The 24,563-nt window shown below is 35.9% G+C and overlaps 1 protein-coding gene across 10 annotated transcripts in view; it reads left to right on the top strand.

Annotated features, from left to right (window-relative positions):
* Positions 1-24,563, top strand: part of Epha5 (EPH receptor A5) — a 314,017-nt gene that overhangs the window by 272,393 nt on the left and 17,061 nt on the right. For all 10 annotated transcript variants that reach the window (XM_051170231.1, XM_051170230.1, XM_051170228.1 and 7 more), the window contains 3 exons: positions 11,797-11,858; positions 15,376-15,585; positions 19,495-19,644. In XM_051170231.1, coding sequence (XP_051026188.1) covers positions 11,797-11,858; positions 15,376-15,585; positions 19,495-19,644 — 422 coding nt within the window. The remainder of the gene's footprint in view (positions 1-11,796; positions 11,859-15,375; positions 15,586-19,494; positions 19,645-24,563) is intronic.

The raw sequence follows: 24,563 nt of genomic DNA, 5'->3' as shown, positions 1-24,563 counted from the left end.
CTACATAATGTCTAGCTGTGAGTCTCTGTACTTGTTCCCACCAGCTATGGGAAGAAGCCTCTCTGGTGATGGCTGAACAAGTCACTGTTCTACGAGTATTAGCAGAATTTATGAGAAGTCTTTTCGTTGCTACAGAGAGAGAGGGAGGGAGGGAGGGAAGGGGGAGTATTTGGTTCTACTCTATGGGCCTGGGCTCTCTAGTCTCTGGTTCTTGGTCACCTAAGCAGTAATGGGGATGAGTTTTATCTGGTGGAGTGAGCCTTAAGTCAAATCAGATAGTGTTTGGTTGCTCCCACACATTTGATGCCACCATTGCACTGGCATATCTTACAGGCAGGAGGACACCATTGTGGTTCAAAGAGTGTGTGCCTTGGTTGCTGTTTGCGTTTCTCGTTTGGTGGCCTGCAGAGTACCTTCCTGTACCAAAGGCATGAGGGGTGAAGGCTCTTTGTGGGCACCAGCTGTATGTCTCCATAGTCAATGATTTTAGTAGGTGTTTTCTCTAGCAATGGGGACTTGCTGTTAGTTTGTGGAAAGCAAATAGGTTTAAAGTTTTTGTTGTAGAGGTGTTTTACTTCCTTGGGTAGGTTTATTCCTAGGCACTTTCTTTTCTTTTCTTTTCTTTTTTGCCTATTTTTATTTTATTTTTTTAAATTAATTTTATTAATTTATTCATATTACATCTCGATTGTTAGCCCTTCCCCTGTTTCCTCCCATTCTTCCCTCCCTCCCACTTTTCCACTTCTCCCCTCCCCTATGTCTATGATTGAGGGAGACCTCCTCCCCCTATATATGCTCTTAGAATATCAATCTGACTCTCACACGAACTCTGGTGCCCCTTTTCTGACCACGTCCCCTGGATGGGGAGACTTGGTGGCACTCCGAGGAACGATAGCAAGTTACCAAGAAGAAGCTAATTCTTAAATCGAAATACACATGGCCAATGAAAGCCTAGATAAGCTTTTAAAATATTTTCTGCCACAGAAAATCTTAAAATTTTAAGCAAAAATTTAAAATTAAAAATGTTACCAACCCAGTAACTTCTATTTAATAATTTCACAAACGCCAAATGTAAAATTTGACATTTTCTAAAGTTATACATCCCACACTGTATTTACAGAAAACTTTAGTAACTCCAACTTGTCAGCTTTTAGTAAGATTTTCATTGTGTGGTTCAGATGTTGTTGCCTATGTGTGCTTTCTTGGAGAGCCAAGTTCTCCTCTCACAGGAAAAAATAGGAGTTAAACATGAAATATAATTTTTCATAGATGTATGGAGACAGAAGTATATGTATTTCACGTGACAGAGTCACGCCTTATTTTGCTTCATTGTAATCTCTGGTTATTCCAATGCTATGAAGATGTTTGCAAAACCTATAATGTTCTCTTATTTGGTCCAAAACTTATTAAAAGCTCATAGTTAATGTTCTCATATATGGTACAGTTTTTTGTTTCCAACAACAAAAAAAAAATGAAACGAGTTGTCCTGAGAGAGAAGAGTTTAATGTACTGAGTATTTAAGTAAACTTAATTTATCTAAATCTCATTCAGAACAGAGCCACTTTATTTAAACTTTGATCCTCACTGACATACAAGAAATGGAAATAATACATGCCTCAAAGGATAGGCATGCAGATTAAGTTATGATGTCATTCTGTGTATGTTGGTGTGGAATATGCATGGTGAAAAATTATATTAGTGAAAGGTACATATATTCATGTATTAAAATAAATGTTTTAGAGTAGTAGGTGATGGCCCAAATTTTAGTGATATATTCTTTTACATTGGCACATATTTGATTTAGTATAGATAATCTTTATACCACTGCATACTTGGAATTGAACTGAGAAAACTTCCTATAATAACACAGGTAAATTTCTCATGTAATTTTATGCACTTGAAACTATTATTATTAGCAACTAATGCAAAAGTCAACAGATGATCATATGCAGATTATGTGAGTTCTATTCTTTAAAAAAAATGACACTGCAGAGGGGAAGATAGTTTTCAATTTTCATTCTCTTAATGAAATATTCTCCTTGATGTTGCTACCCAAAGGAATGCTACATATAAGGAAAGCAAATGTAAAAGCTGAAAATATGTCTTTGGTTTCAAGTTCATGACCTGTGTGAGCTGAAGCTATATTTCCTTTTTTTAAAAAATGCAGCCGTTGATGTTCAACTTAGGAAGTCTTCCACTTGTTTTCAATTTACCATGTTGAGACTCACTTTATTTGTGTCCTTAATTTCATGCTCTCTGATCTGATGCTAATTTATTCAGCAATTATTCTCAACCTGCAGCACACAGATAATGAGACATAAGTGCAGCTAACTCTTGTGATTTTTCTGATTGAAGCTGAAGTGGGGAATCAGGATTACCACCCTCATGGATGGTGTCACTGAGAGCCTCCCCTCTGTTCTGCTACTGCAGGTGACAAAAGATTAAGGGCCCATTTCAATTCCTTCTGTGATGTCTATATATTATATATACATAAATGTTATGGAAAGCCTCGTGACTTAAAAATTGCATAGGTTAATTGATTTACTTGTAGTGCAAAACACTGATGTATATACACCATAGCAGCTTTTACTAGTTAAAGCAATCCCATAAAGAAATGAAATGAAGACATAAGTTAGGCTTTCCCCCTTAGTAGAAAACATATTTCCTTCTATTGCATGCATAGTTATTATGGAAGACTTTTCATATGCATATGTGCATGCATGAGCCTGACAACCTGAGGTCAACTTCATGTGTTGTTTCTCAGGAACCATTCACTGCATTTTTCCTTTATTTATTTATTTAGTTTGTTTGTTTTTTGTTTGGAAAGACTGTCTCCCTGACTGGGAACACACCATGTCACCTAGATGGGATGGCCAATGAGCTCATGAGATCCTCCTATCTTTGTCTGGACTCCCTCACTTACAAGAGCAAACCATTATGCTTGTTTTATAATAGATTTTAGAAATCAAATTTAGTTCTCATGTTTGCCTAAGAAGCAATTTACACTTTACTTACTAGGCCATCTCACCATCCTACCTGCTTATTTAACTATTTCTTGGCTGAGACAATTACTTTGTCAATAAGTTACCCACCAGGCAAAGATTGGGACCTAAATTCAGGTTCTAGCAGTCATCTAAATAATCTTGCATACTGGTGCCAGTTTGTACTTGTAATGCTGGGGTAGATAGAGACAAGCAGATCTCGGGGAGTTTCTAGGTAGTCTAGTGAACTGCTGTATGTATTGAAAAACAGTCTTGTTTCCTGATTGATAATATTACACCTGAGGTTGGCTGATGGCCCCCATACACACAGCCACATGTGTGTTTGTTCATGCTCACGAACAAATCACATATACAGTCTCTTTTCCTGACAGTGAAAAATAGCTTAGCATTAAGGAAGGAATATGAATTTCTATCGAGCTAAAGTACTTTATAGTTTTATTTGGTAATTTAAAAAATGTAGAAATACATTTACTTCCATAACGTAATTGACAAATTTAACCAAATCTTAGAATAGCTTTAAAGGAGTAATTCCATTTCCTTTCTGCTTCCAGGAAGATGGCATAGTCAGATCAATTGACAATTGATCACTAATTCTGAAATTTTTGATGGACTAGATACATTTATCATTATTATCTTTGAAATGTTTTTTTCTTTCTTAGAAGATCTTTTTTTTTAATTAATATAATGTTCTTGTTAATTCTGGGAATTTCACACAATGTGTCTTGACTGCATTCACTCCCCACTCCTCTCTGTCTCCTCTCCATCCTTTCATTTCTTCCTGCCCTTGGACTTTGTGTATCCTTTATTTATCTTTTTTTTCTAGGAAAAAAATATATCAAAGCACATGTTCTGGGTCCTATGCTTCTTTCAAAGAGGTCCTATGCTCTCTTCCATGAATCTCCCTGAGTCTTAAGTGTAAGGGTTGAGATTTGAATGTATTACTTGTGCCCAGGTGGCCACAATTAGCTCATTTGACCTCTGTGTTTATACCTATTCTGAATTCTCTAAAGATAACTGTCAGCTACAAAATAAATCTTCATTGGTGAAGGAATAAAGTAACACGGAACTATGGATATAACTATAAATGTGTTAAGAATATATTTAGAAATTACACTGGTTTAAGAAAGTAGTGATAGGTCCATGGCTTCACCAGGGTTGCTGACTAAATTTACATTGCCAGGAATGATTCATTCCTTACGAATTGGTAATAAACCCAATTTTATGCATGTTTATTAACCCCACATGCATAAGTACCATTATTGCACACATTGGAATATTTTGTATTGTTGTCATTTGTAGACATTAGAGCTGAAAGAGTTTAGCTGCTTTTTTCCCCTTGGCCTCTGCATGACTCCTTAGATGTAATCCTAAGGGTGGAGGCTTTCTAGTCAAATCCAGAATTATTCCTTCAAGTCCTGTGTCTGAGCAATAGGGACTATGGTCATTCTTAGACCCTTATTTATATTTAGCTATTTTTGTTACAACAGCCTTCAAGATATAGTCTTTTTCGCTTTGGCAATTTCACAGCCAAGTCTGCTCACTAGTTGCCCTCAAACTTCACCAAATAATGCTGTTCTGCTGTGTTTCAGTACGAAAAAGAAAGCAGCTTTATTTCAATGCACGCTTAACTCGGGGATATGCTGCTGAATTCCCATGCTGCCATAGAGTCTCTGCTGAATTTCCATGTAATTATCTTGCCCTTTCATGCTATTTTATTCAGATTTTTTGAAAGCACCTCTATACTTTGACTAGCGCTCTCATTGTACCTCACTGTGATTGTCTCCATGGGACCAAAGCCATTTATCTTCACTTCACCTTTAAGCCTCAATGCCTGCAGGACAAAAGGCTGGCACTCCCATGACGCAGAATATCTTTTTTTGTTGTTGTTGTTTTGAAATCTTTTTTTTAAATTTTTATTATTAATTTATTCTTGTTACATCTCAATGGTTATCCCATCCCTTGTATCCTCCCATTCTTCCCTCCCTCCCCTTTTCCCCTCATTCTCCTCCCCTATGACTGTTTCTGAGGGGGAGAAACTGAACTCCTCAAGAAAGAGAGGAAATGTGTACAGAAGAGTGTATGACAGCCATGAGTACCAAGTCTATATTAGCACATAAACTTTGGTCTGGAAATACACATTTCAGAATTACAAAATCATAGTTTGAAAAGAAACAGAACATTTCCTATATTTCCAGCTTTCCTTTCTAAATGGCTATCAATGGTGTAGTAATAAAGCTTCCGAACCTCACTTCCTCTGAGAGGAGCCAACTGTCATATCATGACTATAGAACTTTAGCAGAAGTTAAAGGCGGTGCCTCATAAAGATAACCAAGCAATATATTTAAAAATATAAACTGGCATATGAGCATCAATAATGAAGGCAGATTCACCAATAGTCGGCCTCTTCTGCGTAGATTGCTTGGGGTAGGTCCTCAGGAAATACACACACACACACACACACACACACACACACACACACACACACACACAGAAAATGTAGAGTATCCTCTGTGATTAAAGTCCTGCCTTGATGTGCTTAATGAGCTCTTTTTATATGGATTTTTGATAATATGCTTTCAAGTTTATTGGCAGATCTACATTACTTCTCTTCTTCCAGATGGATAATGAAAAATGATTTATACACTTTTATTGAATTTACAACAGTCACAGTAAGCCATGATAATTATTGCCATGTCGTTTTTGCTGGATAGCAGCAACTGAGACAAAACATAAGCCAAATAAATGTAATTAGCATTAAAATGACTCAAGCATAAAAAAAATAATCGAATGGGTCCTGACGTGTCTTATTCTCATCAACAAAAGAATCTTGTACTTGTTTGCAGACATGCGTTTTAATTGCTTTGCCATCATCATTGGAAATTAGAAATGCGTTTTAGGTCCCTATCATACTTCTCAAATTACATTGTTTTTTCTGACATTCCAACCTGCATTATCATATATAATTAATCTTACTTGCACAATTAGATAATAGTAGTTGAAAAATCACATAGGCAAGACACCTGTCCCATGTGAAAAGAATCACTTTCTTTTCCTAAATGTGTATATTTCATTGTTCGTCAGTCCCCTGTATATAGAGCTCTTTTGACAATGCAAATTCTGAGTTGGGTTACCTGGGGCTATAATTTAAGATACAAATGTTCAGAAAATGAGGCACTTCTTTGTAAGACACATGTCTCATTCCTGCCCTCTCGACCGACCTTGGCTCAACAGTTGTAAACATGGCTGGCCCCCTGCAGGTTTTATATCCGAGAATTCAACCTGCTGCAGATGGCAATTGTTTGGATTTGTGGGGAGCTGCTTCTCTCTTATACAGGTTCATGCATTTCCCTTACCATCAATTCTTTACAAATAAAACTATTCCCATAGCATTTACAATATATTATGTATGGTAAGCAATCTAAAAAATGTTAAATTATTCAGGATGTTCATAGCTATTTGTAAATATAGTGCAGTTTTATAGAAGGGACCTAAGCTACTACAGACTTGGGTATATGCGAGTCTTGGTATATGCGAGTTCTTGACAGATGCTAAGGGATAAATGTGTTTATTATTACTACTAATTTGTAACCATTAGTAGTAAGTGTAAAATACACAAAGGTAGGCAGAAAGAATAAATTACAAGCAGAGAGGAAACTGAAATTGCATTACATAGATACAGAGAGAAGCTCCATGAATACAAAGTCATGGGATAAATAAGGTAGAGATATAGATCAGTGTTTTTCTTTGTTCATCATGATGTCTGCTCATGATTATGAGCTACCACAGCATCTGTGTTCCATAGAAATCTTCATGAATTCAGTTCTCGTAATTGTTTGAAATAGTTCAACCCTCTGAATGGATTTCCTTAAGGGAAGGGATGGATTCAGTGAATTTAAAACAAAAAGGCTAATGAAGGGAGATTTCTGGAAACTTTGGTTGATACCAGAAATTTGAGATCCCTAGTTTCTTCAGTGATTACCTTGAGGGAGTAAATGCATATTCTTTTAGCTCTACATTAGATGCAATTTACACAAACACTGATAAGTCGTATAATAATAAGCTAATGTTAAAGGTCCTCTCCTTTTCCTTTTTGGTGAGAATTGAGCTTCAACCCTGGTTAACACTGATTTAAAAAAAGATGACATATACATGACAGCTGCTTCACTGGTGTGAAGTGTGAACCCAGCACTGACATTAGTGGACATGAAGTTTGTAATTCAGACCTGGAGGGGCATGGGAATTTTGAATTCTTGAAGGAAAGCATATTCATAAAAATAAAGGTTAAAAAATAGACCATGAGGTATCAGATTAAGACACAGGCAGAATTTTCTCATTTAATATTTTCCTGATTTCCTTTATTTTGAACCATTACCATCATTACAAAATTTTAAATTAGTAGCAGTTCTGTTATTGGTGAACAAAAGCATCCAATACTGATGTATGTTTCTCCATGTTATACTGGAATAACCACTTAAATATATAGGTTTTAAAATTTTTTATGTTTGTTCTTATCTGGCCTTCTCACTTGCTGCCTTCCTCTTGTTAATAGTTCCTTTACCCCTAGTAGCTTCCCTTCTGTTATCATGTCACTGAGTGTCCAGTGCCATTTCTTTTTACCTTTCTGTTCCCTCACTTATATTCAATAATTTCCTTACCTCTCACAGTCCCCTTTCTACTCATCCCTTCTTATGATCTCTTTTTTTCTTTCTCACCCTTTGCTACACATACACACACACACACACACACACACACCCACCACCACCACCACCACCACCACCACCACCACCATGTATGAGAGGAAATAGATTTCTCTTCCTGAGTCTGGCTTGTTCAGTTCAATTTAAAATGATTTATATTTACACACATTTTTTTCTGCAAATGTCACAATTTTATATTTGCTTAAAGCTGAAAGAAATTTCATTGTTATATCACATATTATTTACTCACCAGTCCTTTGGTGAGTAAATCAAAACTGACTTTCTTTCCTAGCTATTATGAACAACAGAGAAATAAATGTACAAGAAAGTGTTTCTTTAATATGACTAGGGCTCCTTCAAATTGAATGGTATAACTGATCATTTAGTTGTTCAGTTACTAGTTTCTTGAAGGAGTACCATCATGATTTCCATAGAGTGTATAAAGTTTTCTCTTTCCCCACATCACAGACAACATCCTTTTTTCATAAACATTGACTATTATGACTTGGAAGTCAACTTGTAAATCAATAGTCCTTTATTTCTGCTCTCACTTCTTCTTTATTTAATCACCCAACACAAGGTTTTGTCCACCTTCGAATTCGTTCAATTCTTTTTTTTTTTAATTTTTTATTATTAATTTATTCTTGTTACATCTCAATGGTTATCCCATCCCTTGTGTCCTCCCATTCCTCCCTCCCCCCCCCATTTTCCCATTATTCCCCTCCCCTATGACTGTTCCTGAGGGGGATGACCTCCCCCTGTATATGCTCATAGGGTATCAAGTCTCTTCTTGGTAGCCTGCTCTCCTTCCTCTGAGTGCCACCAGGTCTCCCCCTCCAGGAGACATGGTCAAATGTGAGGCACCAGAGTACATGTGAAAGTCATATCCCACTCTCCACTCAACTGTGGGGAATGTTCTGACCATTGGCTAGATCTGATTAGGGGTTTAAAGTTTACTGCCTGTATTGTCCTTGGCTGGTGCCTTAGTTTGAGCGGGACCCCTGGGCCCAAATCTGCCTATCATAATGTTCTACTTGTAGGTTTCTAGGACCCTCTGGATCCTTCTACTTTGCCATTCTCCCAAGCTGCCTGGGATATCATGTACCACCTTGTGAATGTTAGCCTCCTCTCATTTTACCTCCTGAATATATGTCAAATGATTTCTTAAACAAAGAAAATATGTAGCTTTAAGGAAGATGAGGGAAATTTCTTACCTTTGTAATACACTGTACACTCCATTATAAGAATATTGCCTCTAATGTATTTCATGAGAACATAATCATCTGAGTGAGAAATTAAAGTGTCCAACTTACGATTCTAAATGGTAAAATTTAAATGATATTAGATAAAGAATTTTTTCCTGCTACATTATTTTATGATATGTGATTGTCAGATTTTCAATACCTAACTTTGCACTTTTGTATAACATAGTGTGTTTAAATATGCGAAGTCTAATTCTATGACCTGAACTCATCACTTCTTAAGGAAAAGGCTCATCTTGAGGCTATTATTAAGTTAATGACAATGCTATTCATAGTTGTATGAAACTCACTTCTATTAATAATATAAGATGTATAAAATATAAAGTGTAAGTAATGGATAAAAAACTTAGTAATTTTGTTGTCAGAGATCTTTTTCTTAACTTAAGTTAAATTAATGCTTAATTTTATGTACTGTATATTTGTTATAGAGTAATATATTATGTATTTTAAATTTGAAATTATTATGAATTTTTAAAAATGATAGCAATGTTTTAGGTATTGTCTCATCATACAGAAATTATTTTTGTTTTTTGTTATGCATTTTCATTTTTGTATAGCCACATTGCAGGTGATAAGATAGGATTTATTGTGGGTGGCAACTTGCATGTAGCAAGACTATTAACTCAGAGATAAAGAGTTTATTAAATCTATAAAATAATACCAATCAACTCATAGAAAAAAAACTTTTAAGTGGTAAAAGCTACACTAAGTTCTTGCATAAAAATGGGCTTCATAGAATTCACGATTCAAAGACAGATGTCATGATTAACATCATTGTAGTAGGTGAAAAACAGGCATAGATGATGACTGACTTGTTCATGTGCATATTGTAGGGAATGTATCAGTCAAACTTCTCCAGATTGTTATATAAAATCGATAACAAATCTCAACAAAACTAAGTAACGCAATTTTGGCTCCTGAGAACTTGAATGGCATGCTACTTTTAAGCTAAAAGCCCTGGACAGAGATAGAACACTGCCTTTTAAATCAGAGCTCTGAGTCAGAAAAAAGGTAGTGTCTGCCCCAGGAACCACAGCATTCATTGGGGGGAGTTGGTAGTATCGGGTCTGGAGTTCTGATTCCCAAAGCAACATGAATGTCAGTGTAAGCCCTTAGAGGAAGGAATATAACTCCTTTTGTGTTTGTTCTGTTGGTACCAGCCCACACTGAGAGCTGATCTCCCTAATTATAGCCATGCGCCGATCTCTGAAATACATGCAAAGGAGGAGTAAACCCAAAGTACTCTTTTTTTTTTCTAGGAATTCCTTAATCTAGTCTAGTTGAGAGCTATAATAAAACCCTCTAGTAATGGCAAAGGCCAACAGCCTAGGATCTTGTTGTCAGAGTCACTGTTGAGAATTCCCAGCCTGCCTCTGGACACTACGCATGGAAGTAGGAGAATTGGAAGTGATGATTTCAAAAACAGCCTTCACATCCCTGGGAGAATTAGAGCCAGGTATCAAGAAAAGTGGTTTGATAAAAATGACACCAGCGGTGGATAAAATGAAGGAAAAAGTCTTAGGAAAAAAAAATATAAAATGTAGGACAAAGAAGCATACAGAGAATGCATAGGAAATAGGACAGTTAGACATGCCAGTATTTTAAACCTGTCAGAAAGACAGTATTTCCTAAGTAGCTTGGCAGAGATTATTGCTATATTGTGTAATTATTTCTGCTGAAGTTGAATTCACTTGAACTCTTTTTGTTTTTCCACATAAGTCAGTATTGATTTTGGAAAATGTATAAACTTGTCACTTCAAACTGTTTTCTCACTGATTCAATGCTATCAGAAAGTAAACCAAAATCACATTTTAAAAAATCATGTCTTGGGGCTGAGGAGATGGCCCAGTGAGTAAGAGTGTGGAATATACAAGAATAAGAATGTGGTATGGCTGCAGTGGCTTGATGGTAACCCCAGTGTCATGGGACAGGCTTAGGCAGTCCCTAGAAGTTTCCTGAGAGTACCAGCGAACCCATTCACTCAAAGACTCTACTACGGCTTAGCTTTCCTCAACTTGACACAGAGATGAGTTACCTGGGAGGAAGAAATTCCAATTGAGGAAATGTCTCAATCAGTTTTGGCTTATAGGCATGCCTGTCCATCTTTTTCTTTCTTGTTGATGGATGTGTGACAGCAAACTCCTTTGCAGTAGTTCTGGGAATCATGGAAAAGGTAGCTGGGTATGAGCCTGGGAGCAAGCCATTGAAGCACCTTTTTTCCATAGTTCCTGCCTCTGATCCTGACTGAGTTCTTGGCATGAATTCCCTCTATGTTGAAGAGTAATCAGGATGTATAAAGCTACATAAAGTCTTGCGCAACTTGGTATGGGTCAATCTTTTATCACAGCAGCCATTAGCAAAGTAGGACAACCCCGCCTCAAAGGGATAAGACAGAGTTGCAGCCATGTTACACAGATATGAAGGCATGCACTTTCGCATACATGTTCACAAATATCTTCAAACACACACATTCAGCCTAATACAATATGCAATGCTTTTATGTTAATACATAAGATAATTTACTTAATACAGAAATTAATATATGCGTGCACATATGCACAGCCATAACCACCTATTGAAAGAGCTAAAATGTCTGGTGTGTATCTGCTAGTTATGTGAGGTCTTTGCTGTTGATGTTGATGTAGGTAGTGGTAGAATGTTGTTTTGGTTTGTTAGTGAGATAACGAAAATAAAGTTTTGTATAGTGGGAAGATCTAGGAGTTGTGAAGGATATGGAAAAACAGAACAAAACATGTTTTATAAAAAATTTATAAGACTTTTATTCAAGAGTGTAACACTCTCTGAGCACACCTCACATCACTCTGTGTCTTCTAGGCAAACCTGTGATGATAGTGACAGAGTATATGGAGAATGGCTCCTTAGACACATTTTTAAAGGTAAGAGTCTGCCTTAATTTTGTTATTTATTGGCATACTTTAATGGTAAAGTTGTAAATAGATTCAAAATAAATTAGCCGACATCATCATACTCCTCAATGAACTTGTATTTGAAAGGTATGTTTTTCAGAAAACTTTTACAATTCCAATTACATGCACCCATAGCTTTATTTAAGAATATGTTTAATTTAAACAAAATGAAAGTATAGATGACAAGAGGAAAGACGCCATAAAAAGAAGTAAGGAAGAAAGAAAATGAAGAAAAAAAGGATAGACAGAAGAAAAAGAATATCAGTAAAGAAAAGCTATCAAATGCTCAGATTTTTGACATGTCTCTATTTATGCTGACGGTTTCACACTCGTTTACGATATTTTCATCATATTCACCTCCATCGCGTTCTCTTAAGCTCATCCCACTCACAAGTTCCCTTTCTTCTTACCAGAAAGTTCTGCTCTAATATTCTGTCCTGTGTGTGTATGAAGGGATTGTGTCATATGTGTGTTTGCACACCTGTGTTTGGTGTTTTTGTGTGAATGTGAATGTGTGTGGTGAGGATGTGAGTAATTGTGTGAGTGTGTGTAGTGTGTGTATGTTGTAAGTTTGTATGTGTGTGTATGGTGTATGTCAGTGTGTGTGGTATGTGTGTATATGGGAAAGAGAGAAATTGTGTGTGTGTGCATGTGTGCAAGCGAGCGTGCATGCATGTGTGAGTGCACGTGTGCATGTTTGTGTGTGTGTGTGTGTGTGTGTGTGTGTGTGTGTGTGTGTGTGTGTAGTGTGGCTTTAATCAGCATAGGAGGCAAGTTACTTGCTAGAGCATGAGCAACTTGCTAGAGGCTGTCACATTGGGGAAAAACATGCTCCATTTCCAGTCAACCATCAATGGCCTCAGAGAAGGAAAGGCTTTGTAGAGACCCTCCCATGTCCTTCATAGAAGATTGAGTAATGCCATGTTGTGCAGGTGACCACAGCTGCAAAGTCCTGTCCAAAAAGGCAGTTTTTCACAGCACTTCTTCTCATTCTTCAACTCTTACATTCTTTTCTCTCTGTCTTTCATTATGTACCCTGTCCTGGAATACGTGATAAAGTTGCACTCTACTTTCACTGTCTGCATGACAATGGACATTGGAAAAGACATGTCCAAAATATCCGTGCAGATCATTATTGAAAATGTCAAACTGGAGGCTATAAAGGACTCTGAGTAGCTTCTTTATTCTCAGACATCAGAAGTGTTTGTTCATTTTTTTAAGTATCAGTGTGTGTGTGTGTGTGTGTGTGTGTGTGTATGTGTGTGTGTGTGTGTGTGGTGGAAAAGTCATCAGCCTAAGAATATTGCCTATATAATCATGTGTTCTGGGTTGTAGGAGTAAGACAGTTAAATCCACATATCCCGGTTTTAAATATTGACAACTCACTTTAGTTGTAAATAGCTGGTGTATATAATGTAACACTTTCATTTATGAGCAACTTGTAGTCTGGAAGTTTATAAAGTCATTGTAGTGGTGTTGTTTTTGAAGGGAAAAGAATTGTTATAAATTTTTATAAAACTTTGAAAGGAGCCTGTGAGAGATTAATGTAGTGTTTCTCTATTATGTAACATTTCTGTTTTAATTTCCAGCCTGCATCAAGGTACCACCCTAATGCCAGTTTATCCCTCTGCATTTGCAGGTTTTCCAGTCTTTTAGAATTGTCATCATTACCTTATTCAATGTGATTTGAGCTATTAGTTAGGCTTTATAAGTTCATTTAACTTTATTACATTTAGTGTCTTTGACAAAAACAACAGACTTCTAGTAAACGTTGATATTTTCTTCTCCAGTGCTCAGTAATTATCTCTGCTCTCACCCACCCTGCAGAAAGTCTTGTACTTCCTCAGGCCATTTTACCTTTACCCCAATATGTTTACCTAGATAGCTTCTTTTAAATTACCACAAAATGAACTCAGTGTTAGCCAAGGTTGGCACTAGGTGGAAAATACCTCTGGTGTATGAGAATAAAGAAGCTACAGTGCACAAAAGGGCGATAAGATGGAATTTAAAAAAATGATACCAGCTGCTTTTAATAGTCAGTAACACGGGGGGACACAATACAGCTTACAAAATTATACATATTATGTGATTAGAGCTATTAAAAACAGAATGCAGAGGAAAGAAGGTATGTTGACTTATGAGTACTAAAGGAACAACCGATACCAAATAAAGAGGTAATTAAGAGCAAATATTATTAAGGACTAACACAATGCAACTATGAGTGACCAATTTTTTCTTCTTTACATTCCATTTTAAAATGTTTTAAATACGTAGTTATTCCTTTTATCATTAGAAAAAGATATTATTATTTAACATTACTAGTGCACTCCATCTCAAGCACTAATGAACACAAAATGTGAGCTGAGCACAACTGAGTGTGCTGTGGCAAACTCTTAGTGGCCACACTCTGAAATAGATGCAGATGGATCCTTGTGAGTTTGAAGTCAGCATGATCTACATAAGGAGGATAGCCAGGATACAGAGTAAGGCATTGTCTCAAAGCATTGAAATAAACTAATGACTTAACTAATATTAATTTGAGGTAATTAATTCAAATCAATTGAACAAAACATAAGTTTGCACAATGTAAGTTTTCATGTACTTTTTGATATTATAGGGTCACATACTATCTTAGATATTACAAAGTCACACCCCCAAATGTTTGCCTCTTTAATAGAATACATAATAATATATTGTTTTTAGTGTTCTTCTTTATATTATTCTTTATAAACATTTCTGATTTGTGCTTATTAATAATTAAGGATTGCATGTAAAATACTTATCAAAAGCTAGCTAGTCTATAAAGAATTGTTTCATGAACAACCCATCATCACTTGCTAATATTCATACCTAGTATTGATTATGAAGCAGAGACACTACCAATAACACATTATGCAAGTTTAAGGCTATTTTCACTTCTTCCTCCTGAATTTATTTCCATTACATACAATTCTTTATAGAATGTATAATATACTAGTGCCTTTCTCCTTGAACATATGTTTGTATAAGAGAAATTATATCTTCAGCATCTTTTAACATAGTTACATACTTTGGTACATTTTGGTCTACAACTATGTTAAGAACATAAAACATTCATATTCACTAAAGGTTTCATATATGTATATAATAAATTTTAGTGTTTTAGACTTTGTATTACACTATCTCATCCCTTTTCATTCTCCCACTAAAATCCTCTTCCTGAAATGCCTCTATTTGCACGTGTGTGTGTGTGTGTGTGTGTGTGTGTGTGTGTGTGCGCGCGCGCGCTCCATTAGATTTTTGAAGGACTTTCAAAGTCTTTACTTCATTCGACCAGATCCACATGATCAGGAAGTTTATCTTTCTAGTGCTTTCCATTCTCCTTGAGTAGAAATCACATTTGCATTTTGAAAGGAGCTAACATTAATTTGAAGGCTGAAAGAAGGCTTTTCCCAAATTTTCCTCCTGTGAATCGTACTGCTAGCCTAATGCTGCACTGTCTTTGCAGAAAAACGATGGGCAGTTCACTGTGATTCAGCTTGTTGGCATGCTGAGAGGCATCGCTGCAGGAATGAAGTACCTTTCTGACATGGGCTACGTGCATAGAGATCTAGCTGCTAGAAACATCTTAATCAACAGTAACCTTGTGTGCAAAGTGTCTGACTTTGGACTTTCTAGGGTACTGGAAGATGATCCTGAGGCTGCCTACACCACAAGGGTAAGATCTAACAGAATGCATTTCTCATACACCAGACTAGAGGCATTTAATTTTTAAAGATGTAAAAAGAAGTAGCAAAAAGGGCATTTCTCCAAAAACAGTCAAGAGGAGACACAGAAAACATTAGAGAAAATAGAAAATCCAATTCTACTCTACAAATTCAAATATTAAACTTAGATAATGAAAATATTTACCTCCAAGTCTTAGTAACTCATTTATCTTTCTTAAAGATACTGTGATGCTACTGTAAGTCAACTTGAAATAAACTATTGTCACTGGAGAGGATGGAGCCTCAACTGAGGAAATACCTCCATAAGATTGGGCTGTAGGCAAGCCTGTAGGGCATTTTGTTTCTTATTAGTAATCTTTTGGGAAAGGCACAGCTCATTCATAGCTATATCATCCCTGGATTGGAGGATCTGGGTTCTATAAGAAAGTAAGGTGAGTAAACTATGGGAAGTAAGCCAGTATGCAGCATCCCATCATGGCCTTTGCATCAGCTCCTGCATCCATGTCCCTGTCTTGTTTGAGTTTCTATTCTGACTTAAGTAGATGAACAGTGATATGGAAGCAAAAGCTCAGTAAACCCTTTCCTTCCCAAGCTGCATCAGTTATGGTGTTTTACTGCAGCAATAGTAACCCAAACTAGGACAAATGCCAAGAAAAGAAATTCTAAATTCATAAATGGTATAATGTGTATGTGTATGTGTTTTATAAAATATTTATAGTATCAGATGAGTTAAACACAAAGTTTCTTATATTAAAAATATGTGTGTTTATTTTGTATATTTATGAAGAATGCATATGGCGGTATGCACACATAAACACATATAGATAGTATTACTGGGAAACTTATTATTGTGTCCTCAATTATAAAATAAACGTAAAAGTAAGCTCATCTCAAGAGTTTATAATGTGGGGAAAACAAGTTATACTTCTTTTAAAAGGTTTGATTTTTCTGGAACTATTTAAATGTCTCCCTTCTTGATTTACAGAGTCTGAGAACTATTAAGCTTACATACATGGAAAGTTGGTTATTACTCACAGTATAATAGTTATCATAAATATACAGCTTACAGCAAACGAATTCTTTCCTGAAATAATGTGGCATAAAATTGGCCAAGGAAAACAGTGATATTTTTATAAAAGGAATTTGTGGATAGACTATTTACTTTTTTAAATTGAACCTGTTAATAGATGTTTGGGGAAATCTAAATATTTTCAGTATTATCAGCTGGGATACTCTCAATGTCTAAATTATTTGTAGAGATGGAGACTTATTGTATATTCTTTCACTGCCCAAAATGACTAACTTTCTTTCAGTATGTCATCTCTAATTCTTAAATTAGAGTCTATGCATTACTTTTCTCCTTATTAAATTCTACAGTAAAAATTGATGGCCAGTAAGAAACCCTTTAATGTACTATAAATTCTCCTTGTTTCATTTTTACAACTAGGACTTGTGGCACATGGATTTTGGAGGATTTGTACACTGATGAAAAGCAAGAGTAATTTGTTTAAGCAAAAAAGAATTCCAAAGGTCATCTCACTAAATCAATGAATTATTTGATCAGTATTTTCTCTTCTTCCACACCTAACTATAGCTGCCATTATTTTTATTAAATGAAAAGTCAATTAAGAATTCTCCTGGTGTTAGAGCTGCATTAATAAAGTTGGCCTAGGCAAGATGGAGGTCATAGAAAGTCTATTGCTGTTTTGGTGGCTGAGTGTCATAGTGAAATTAAAAATAGCTTTTCCCTAGACCCTTGACACAGTGTCAAGTGGCAGAACTGGTAGAGCAGCTGGTGAGAGATCCTGATACTCTAAAGACTTCCTTCTCTATGTGGAGTGTGGAAACAGTTTGTAGAATGTATGTGTAATTAGAAATAATCAGATAAGTGAACTCCAAAAGTTACTGATGCACACAGATTGTTCCAATGAACAGAAGAGCATTCAGTGGTGAAGCTTAGTCTAGTCTATAAAGTACAATATGGAAAAAGGTACTTTAACACATTTTGCAGCACATAACAATTTTCCTCCAGTGCCAACACTCAGGATACTGAAACAAGAGGATTTCTGGGAGCCACAAATTCAAGGACAGCCTGGGCTACAAAGCATGATTTTGTTTCAGGAGGCATTTACCTACTCAAGGACCGGAAGTGATGGCTGCACTGTTAAGTGCACAAACTGCTCTTACAAGGAATATGAATTAGGTTCCCAGCACACATATCAAGAAGCTTAAACGCCCTGTGATTCTATCTCTAGGAGATCTGGGAATCTCTGCAGATATCTGTGTCATTTGCAAGCCCCCCACACACAAACAAACAAACATACATATACATAAGTAAAGGTAAAAATAAATCTAAAGACAAGTGAAAATGAAGCAAAATAAAACAAGCGTGTCACAGCTTTGCTTTTGGTTTGTTTGTTTGTTTGATTGATTGTTTTTTTTCCTTTTTTTTATTAATTGATTCTTGTTACATCTCAATGTTTATCCCATCCCTTGTATCCTCCCATTCTTCCCTCCATCCCATTTTCCCATTATTCCCCTCCCCTATGACTGTTCCTGAGGGGGATTACCTCCCCCTGTATATGCTCATAGGGTATCAAGTCTCTTCTTGGTAACCTGCTGTCCTTCCCCTGAGTGCCACCAGGGATTGTTTTTTGAAGAGGTGTTTCCTAGATTTAATTTGACCAGAAACAATGAAGGAATAAATGGCTATAAAGCATCAGCCATGCATGTTGTTACAATGTTCCACAATCCTGGAAGTTTTAAGAGACCATATGCCTGTGTTTGTAAATTTGTGAAAAAAAAAAAAAAAAAAAAAAAACCAGCTTTGTGTGATGTAGTGTTTTGTATATACTTATTAGGCAAAACAATTTCCATAAAATATCCAAGTATATTACAGGCTGTGTGTGTGTGTGTGTGTGTGTGTGTGTGTGTGTGTGTGTGTGTGCAGAAATATTCAACCTAAGTTTTATTCCTTCTCAAATTTCAATTGTGATATGAAATTATTTTCTCAAAAATGCTGAAAGTTTGCTTTTTAATGGAAATTGTCTTGTTTATGGAATTGTTTTGTTTGCTAATTTTTAATTATATGTTTCTACAGAAGAGGTAGGTGTTAAGTAGTCTTTTATAAGAAAATTTCTGCTTCTCTTTCAATATGTGTTAGCAAGTAGGCAGAAAAATAATTTTAAAATGTGACTATTTTCCCCTGAGTATTCCAAGCTTAGTTCAGTGATTAGTTCAGTGAAACAACAGGATTTCTTAGGTTCAACGTTCTAACTGAACAAATAAAGAAGTATGCCATTAAGATAAAGGAGGAAAACTTCAAGCTTTACAAAAAGAAAATAATGTTGAGGGACGGACATATGATTTTTCAGCATGTAATATTTTCATTCTTGTCTTATTAACTGTTAAATATCCCAGGGTTTCACTTTACAACTGAGATGGTCCTCTTATAATTCTGTACTTTTAAAAAAATGCATGCAGGGTATTTTAGTCCTTTACTTTCACAAAGCTAAGCGTCCATCTCATTGATGTGCTTGAGGGCCTCCTGCCACTACTAAGCGCTGCCATCCTGAGAACTATAATTGAGATGTAGGCCCTGTATGCCTTGCAAGAGTCAAACAGAATATATAGCAGAAACCTTCCCGACAGCCAATTAGTTGTTATTCTACAAGTGCTCACAAGCTGGGAGACGTGAAAAGAGGCTGCCTGCTGTCAAACAGAATCACTTAAAAATGTTACAACTCTTTCTAGGTCTTCTCAAAGAAGCTACAGTATCCCTAGATACTCTTAAAATATGCAGGATTATTTTTGTGTGGCGTGGTGTGTGTGTGTGTGTGTGTGTGTGTGTGTGTGTGTGTGTATTACTTATATATATATATACGTGTTTTTAATTTTAGGGAGGCAAAATTCCAATCAGATGGACTGCCCCAGAAGCAATAGCTTTTCGAAAGTTCACCTCTGCCAGTGATGTCTGGAGCTATGGAATTGTAATGTGGGAAGTTGTGTCTTATGGAGAGAGACCCTACTGGGAGATGACCAATCAGGATGTAAGTACAGAAGATACTGTTTCTCCTTCAAGTTGAGAAAGAAATGCTTTGTCCTCAATCAAGACTCTTATAGTGTTTTGAAATGTGAAAAGGACAGTTACTTGGAATATATAAAATACTTTGTTATCAATGTGTTACATTTGTTGCTATGAAAATATTTTTTTATGCAAGAGATAAAACTTATTTGGGGTAAATGAAAGTAAGTTAAAATTATGAAACAGAAAACAAAAACAAAAACAAAACTCAAGTCCTTTGGCAAGTAGCTTTAGCTGTATGGTAGTGTTGTTCCACTCAGTTTTTATCAGTATCAATATCAAAGATGGACAAGGAGCAACCATATGAGAATGAATGCAGAAAAGCTAACCTTTGAATAATAAGATGAATTATATTGTGATTTTAATTGGTAGGAAAAGTGAATATCCTTCTTACAATAAACATACATACTTAATGTTTTGAAGTATATAATTGAAAAGAAGATAGTATATATTGACCCCATAGGGCAATGGTTATCAATCTGAGGGATCAAACACTTTGTGAACCTGTGCTTTTTAACCACTTTGGTGTGAAGTAACCATTTCACAGATGTTGCATAGCAGATACTTGCACGTTGACTATTTACGTTATGACTCAGAACAGTAGCAAAATTACAGTTATGAAGTACGATGGAAAATCATTTTATGCCCGGGATCACCATAACATGTGTAACTTTATTAAAGGGCCACAGCATTAGGAAGGTTAAAAACAACTGTCTTATAGTGTATTAACCCTTAACCAAATAATAGCTCATTGCTTCTATGTACATCAAGTGTGTTGAACAATCTCCACTCTATATTACACTTATTTGAAACCTTAGGAAAGGAGGTGCTATAGTGTTAGGGTAAACCAAATAAATGGAGAAAAAAGATAAGGTTTCAACAGTGGGCTATAGCAACCCTAATTAAACAAATAATGAATAGACAGACATGGTCAAGTAGCTGCTTCTTTCCTCTAACCAAATCTGTACTTGGATTGATAGAATTTGTCCAATTATAAGCATAAAACTAAGGATAAATTTGATTATTTTTATGACAAGTTGTTCGTATATATTTTGGAAGAGCCCCTCTTCATCAGTGCACATGAGTACTATCATTTGACGTATGTGTCAGTGTTCTATAAAGACACTAGAAAGAGTTGTCTGAGGGATAAACAGGACAATGGAGTACAGCTGTATTCCTAAATCTCCTGTTTCCTGCTGTTCATTTCTCTCCTTATGGACCCTTGCTTCACCATCCCTGTGTTTCTCTTACAAAAGAAAGCACAATTTTGCCTGGTGCTCTCCATTGTTCCAGTTTTGGAATTGTTATCTCAGGCTGTGATGCTCAGTCTATATTCTTTAATTTTCCTAGAGTGGGCAGCGAGAGGAACATCTCAGCTTTTCTTCCCATAGTGTCAAGCAGATGGTGTTCATGAGTTCCATTGCTCCTCTGTAGTCAGCTCCCATCACTATAGTTATTCTAGTTTGTGCCAAACTCATGGGGCAGCAGAGTCTCTGTTGTCGTTACTTACATTTAAGGGATGGAACTACATAAAAATGTAATTAAATATCTGATATATGTTTGTGTGTTTAAATACAAGTTAGAAACATAAATATTTTCAGGACTATATTTGTATGTGTACACTTAGACAACACACGAAGGAAATGTTATCATTATTTAACTTTTACAGTGCAGAATGAAGACTTAGAGAAACTCAGTGATCTTCTTATGTCCCAAAATAGTAAAATCTACAGTAGATGTAACAAGCTTTTGCTCATATTTTTTAAAATCTATGATTTATAGCAATTGATTTATTATGTACTTCTGCTCTTCATGTCCCAAACATACTGGCCTTCGAAATAAATGAGGAGGCACAAGATGTTCAATTCAATTCAAATCAATTCAATAATCAAAAGTAGTGATTAATCTTGAAGGAACAAAGCTAGACTCAAACTTGTTTTCTATAGTTTCTTTCTTTTTTTTTTTTGGTATTTTTTTTATTAATTTATTCCTGTTACATCCCAATGTTTATCCCATCCCTTGTATCCTCCCATTCTTCCCTCCATCCCATTTTCCCCTTATTTTCCTCCCCTATGATGGTTCCTGAGGGGGATTACCTCCCCCTGTATATGCTCATAGGGTATCAAGTCTTTTTCATGTAAAGACCAATTGCTCACAAGACCTTTGTGCCATTACAGTTCTGTGTTTAATTTATATCAAGGCTCACTTTTTTCTTGCACTGTCACAAAGCCCTCAAATGACAATCCATACCATGTATCTATTTCATTCTTTAGAAATATGGTGTCGTTGTTTGCCAGCCTCCAGAGTTAGTTTCTAACCACAACTGGGATATTTTGAGTTTTGATTCGTTAGTCTTTCTACTATGTATGGAAATGATATGTGTACTGTCATTCAGTCCACACATATCAGATATTGATATTATATCATTTGAGTTAAAATTGCAGCAGGTGAAGTTGGAGGTCAAACAAGAGAATCTGGTGGTAGAGGAATGTTGTTGCATGTTTCTGTGGATATTATCTAAGTTTGCCCATAGTTCGGAGACAAGAAGTCTACACTGACACAGTTTTCTTTTTCCCTCAGTTCTCCCATCTTCTACATAAACACAGCAGGCTGTGCAAAAGCTGACCTTATTTGCAAATTTCCTAGGTTTTTGTCAACTTGACCAACATAGTCTTCTGAGTGCAGGCAAGAACATTTTTTTAAATGCCTCCATAAGAATATCCTTTAGTCATGATTGTGGAGCGTTGTATTAAATAGTGATTTATCTAGTAAGATCCATCTAATTGTGTATGGTAGCAGATCTAGGTAGGTGGTCCTGGAGTGTATAAGAAAGCAGGCTAAGAACCGGATGAGGAGTAAGCAGTGTTCTTCCATGGCCATTGCTTCAGGCCCTGCCTCTAAGTTCCTGTCCTGAGTTCCTGCTTTTCTCAGTAATGGACTATAGATTCTAAGCAGAAATTGATCCCTTTCCCCCAATGTTTCTTTTGGTCACACTGTCTTAACTTGACACTAGACACATTGCCATGTACCCTAAGTGTAAGAACAAGCTCACTGAACATTAGCTAGATACCTGTGTGCTAAGAGACATTTGCTAACTCCACAGTTTGCCATGTAAATCCATAACGGTGCTTTGTGTGGGTGGATAATATAGCTGTATGGGAAAGGACATAGGGGCCAGAAGGTGAAGGGCTTAGGGAATGTCTACAAATCATTCTCATCTTCCTGTGGTGACCTAAATCCCTCGGCTAGTTACACGCTCATAAACTACAGCCCCATTTTCTAGTGCTTTTTGTTTTCTAATTCTCTTTGTATGGCCGGTAGCTTCTTTGTTTTCATAGCATTGGTGAACAGTTCTGTCACTGTTGCTACTTATGTTTAGTTCCTATTTCCTTTTATTATATTTTCCTAATTTCAGTAACTTCAGAACTTTTCATCATGTTTTAAATAATATTTCAACAAAATTAAGGGAATAAAATGTCAATGTTGCACCTTCAAGTATAATATAAGAAGAAAAGCTAATGATTTTTGTTTGGGTCAGCCCTTATCTACATAAAGCCTACCACAAATGATTATTAATTTACCTCATCATAAATTTTCCTGGAAAGTGTCCTCTAGTGTATGATGTCTTATTTATGTAGCTTTTTGTCATCAGTGACATTTTATTTCTGGATACTACAGAAGTATGTTTTGACTTCTCACTAAATTTTACATAAACAGAAACAAAGAAGATCCTCTGAGCTCAATAATCACCAACTGTCACTGAAAAAGAATTCAGAGAAAAAGCTTACACTACTGAATGCACAATTTCCAAAGTTGCATCCCAAGATCCTATGATATCTACACTCCTGATAGGATCTGACCCAAACAGAGAACTTTTGCTATCATCACACACACACACACACACACACACACACACACACACACACACATATATATATATATATATATCCTTATGGATTCATAAAGAATAGTCTAAATCTCACAGAGAAGACCTTCCTTTGTGCCAGGAAGACAGAATTCAATCAACTTATTTTGATTCAGGATTGCTTCTGGCATCACAGAGGAAATAATAATAAATAATAAAGAAGAAAATAAATGTGAGTGAGTAGAATCAATTTAGGGAAACATGAGACCATGAACTCTGAAGCTTGGATAATATCCTATAGATAATTGAAGCTAGTTTGCTGGTAGAAAACATTTTAAATGTCAATACTTTTCATAAACCAAAATAAAAAAAAAACAAATTTAGTATTTCATTATATAACATTTTTATATTTAGAGATAGTGTCATTCTTTTGTATCTATTGCTGAATATACAATTACATATATTTTATTAATCTGGTTTTCACCTTTCTGTAGTATTTATTTTGTCTCTTATTAGACAGCTTATTTTCTGCTCATTTTCTTTTTAATTCTGCAAGTGATAATAGAACAGATTTATTATGACATTGATGTGCTACAACTTCCTTAAAGGTCAAAGGACTATCGGGTTTTATAATATATCAACTTACTTTAGTAATGTGTGCACATCAGCTACCAACCCTATACTGACTTATGTTGGTGAAAATTGGTTACTAAATGCTTACTGTTAATGCACAGGTCATTGCTGTAGTAGTTAACTATTCCACCTCCTAACGTATCAGCAAAAGGCACAGACACCTGTTAGGTTTTTAACATGCCTAAACTGTGTCAGGGAAGAAACTACTCCCCTAAACTATCTTTTACCTCCCAACCCCACATCTCATGCTAACTGCTCTAATAATTCTTATCTATGCTACTGCATATCTAGTGTTCTGTAAATACTTGTACATGCTTTTTATCTGGTCTGTTTCTCTCCATCACCAATCTTCAAAGCAGGTTCCTCCTTGCCGTGTTCACACTATG

Source organism: Acomys russatus, chromosome 28 (genome assembly GCF_903995435.1).
Source record: "Acomys russatus chromosome 28, mAcoRus1.1, whole genome shotgun sequence".
NCBI lineage: Eukaryota > Metazoa > Chordata > Mammalia > Rodentia > Muridae > Acomys > Acomys russatus.
The sequence above is the reverse complement of the archived record's forward strand: the minus strand, read 5'-3'. Positions and strand labels throughout refer to the sequence as shown.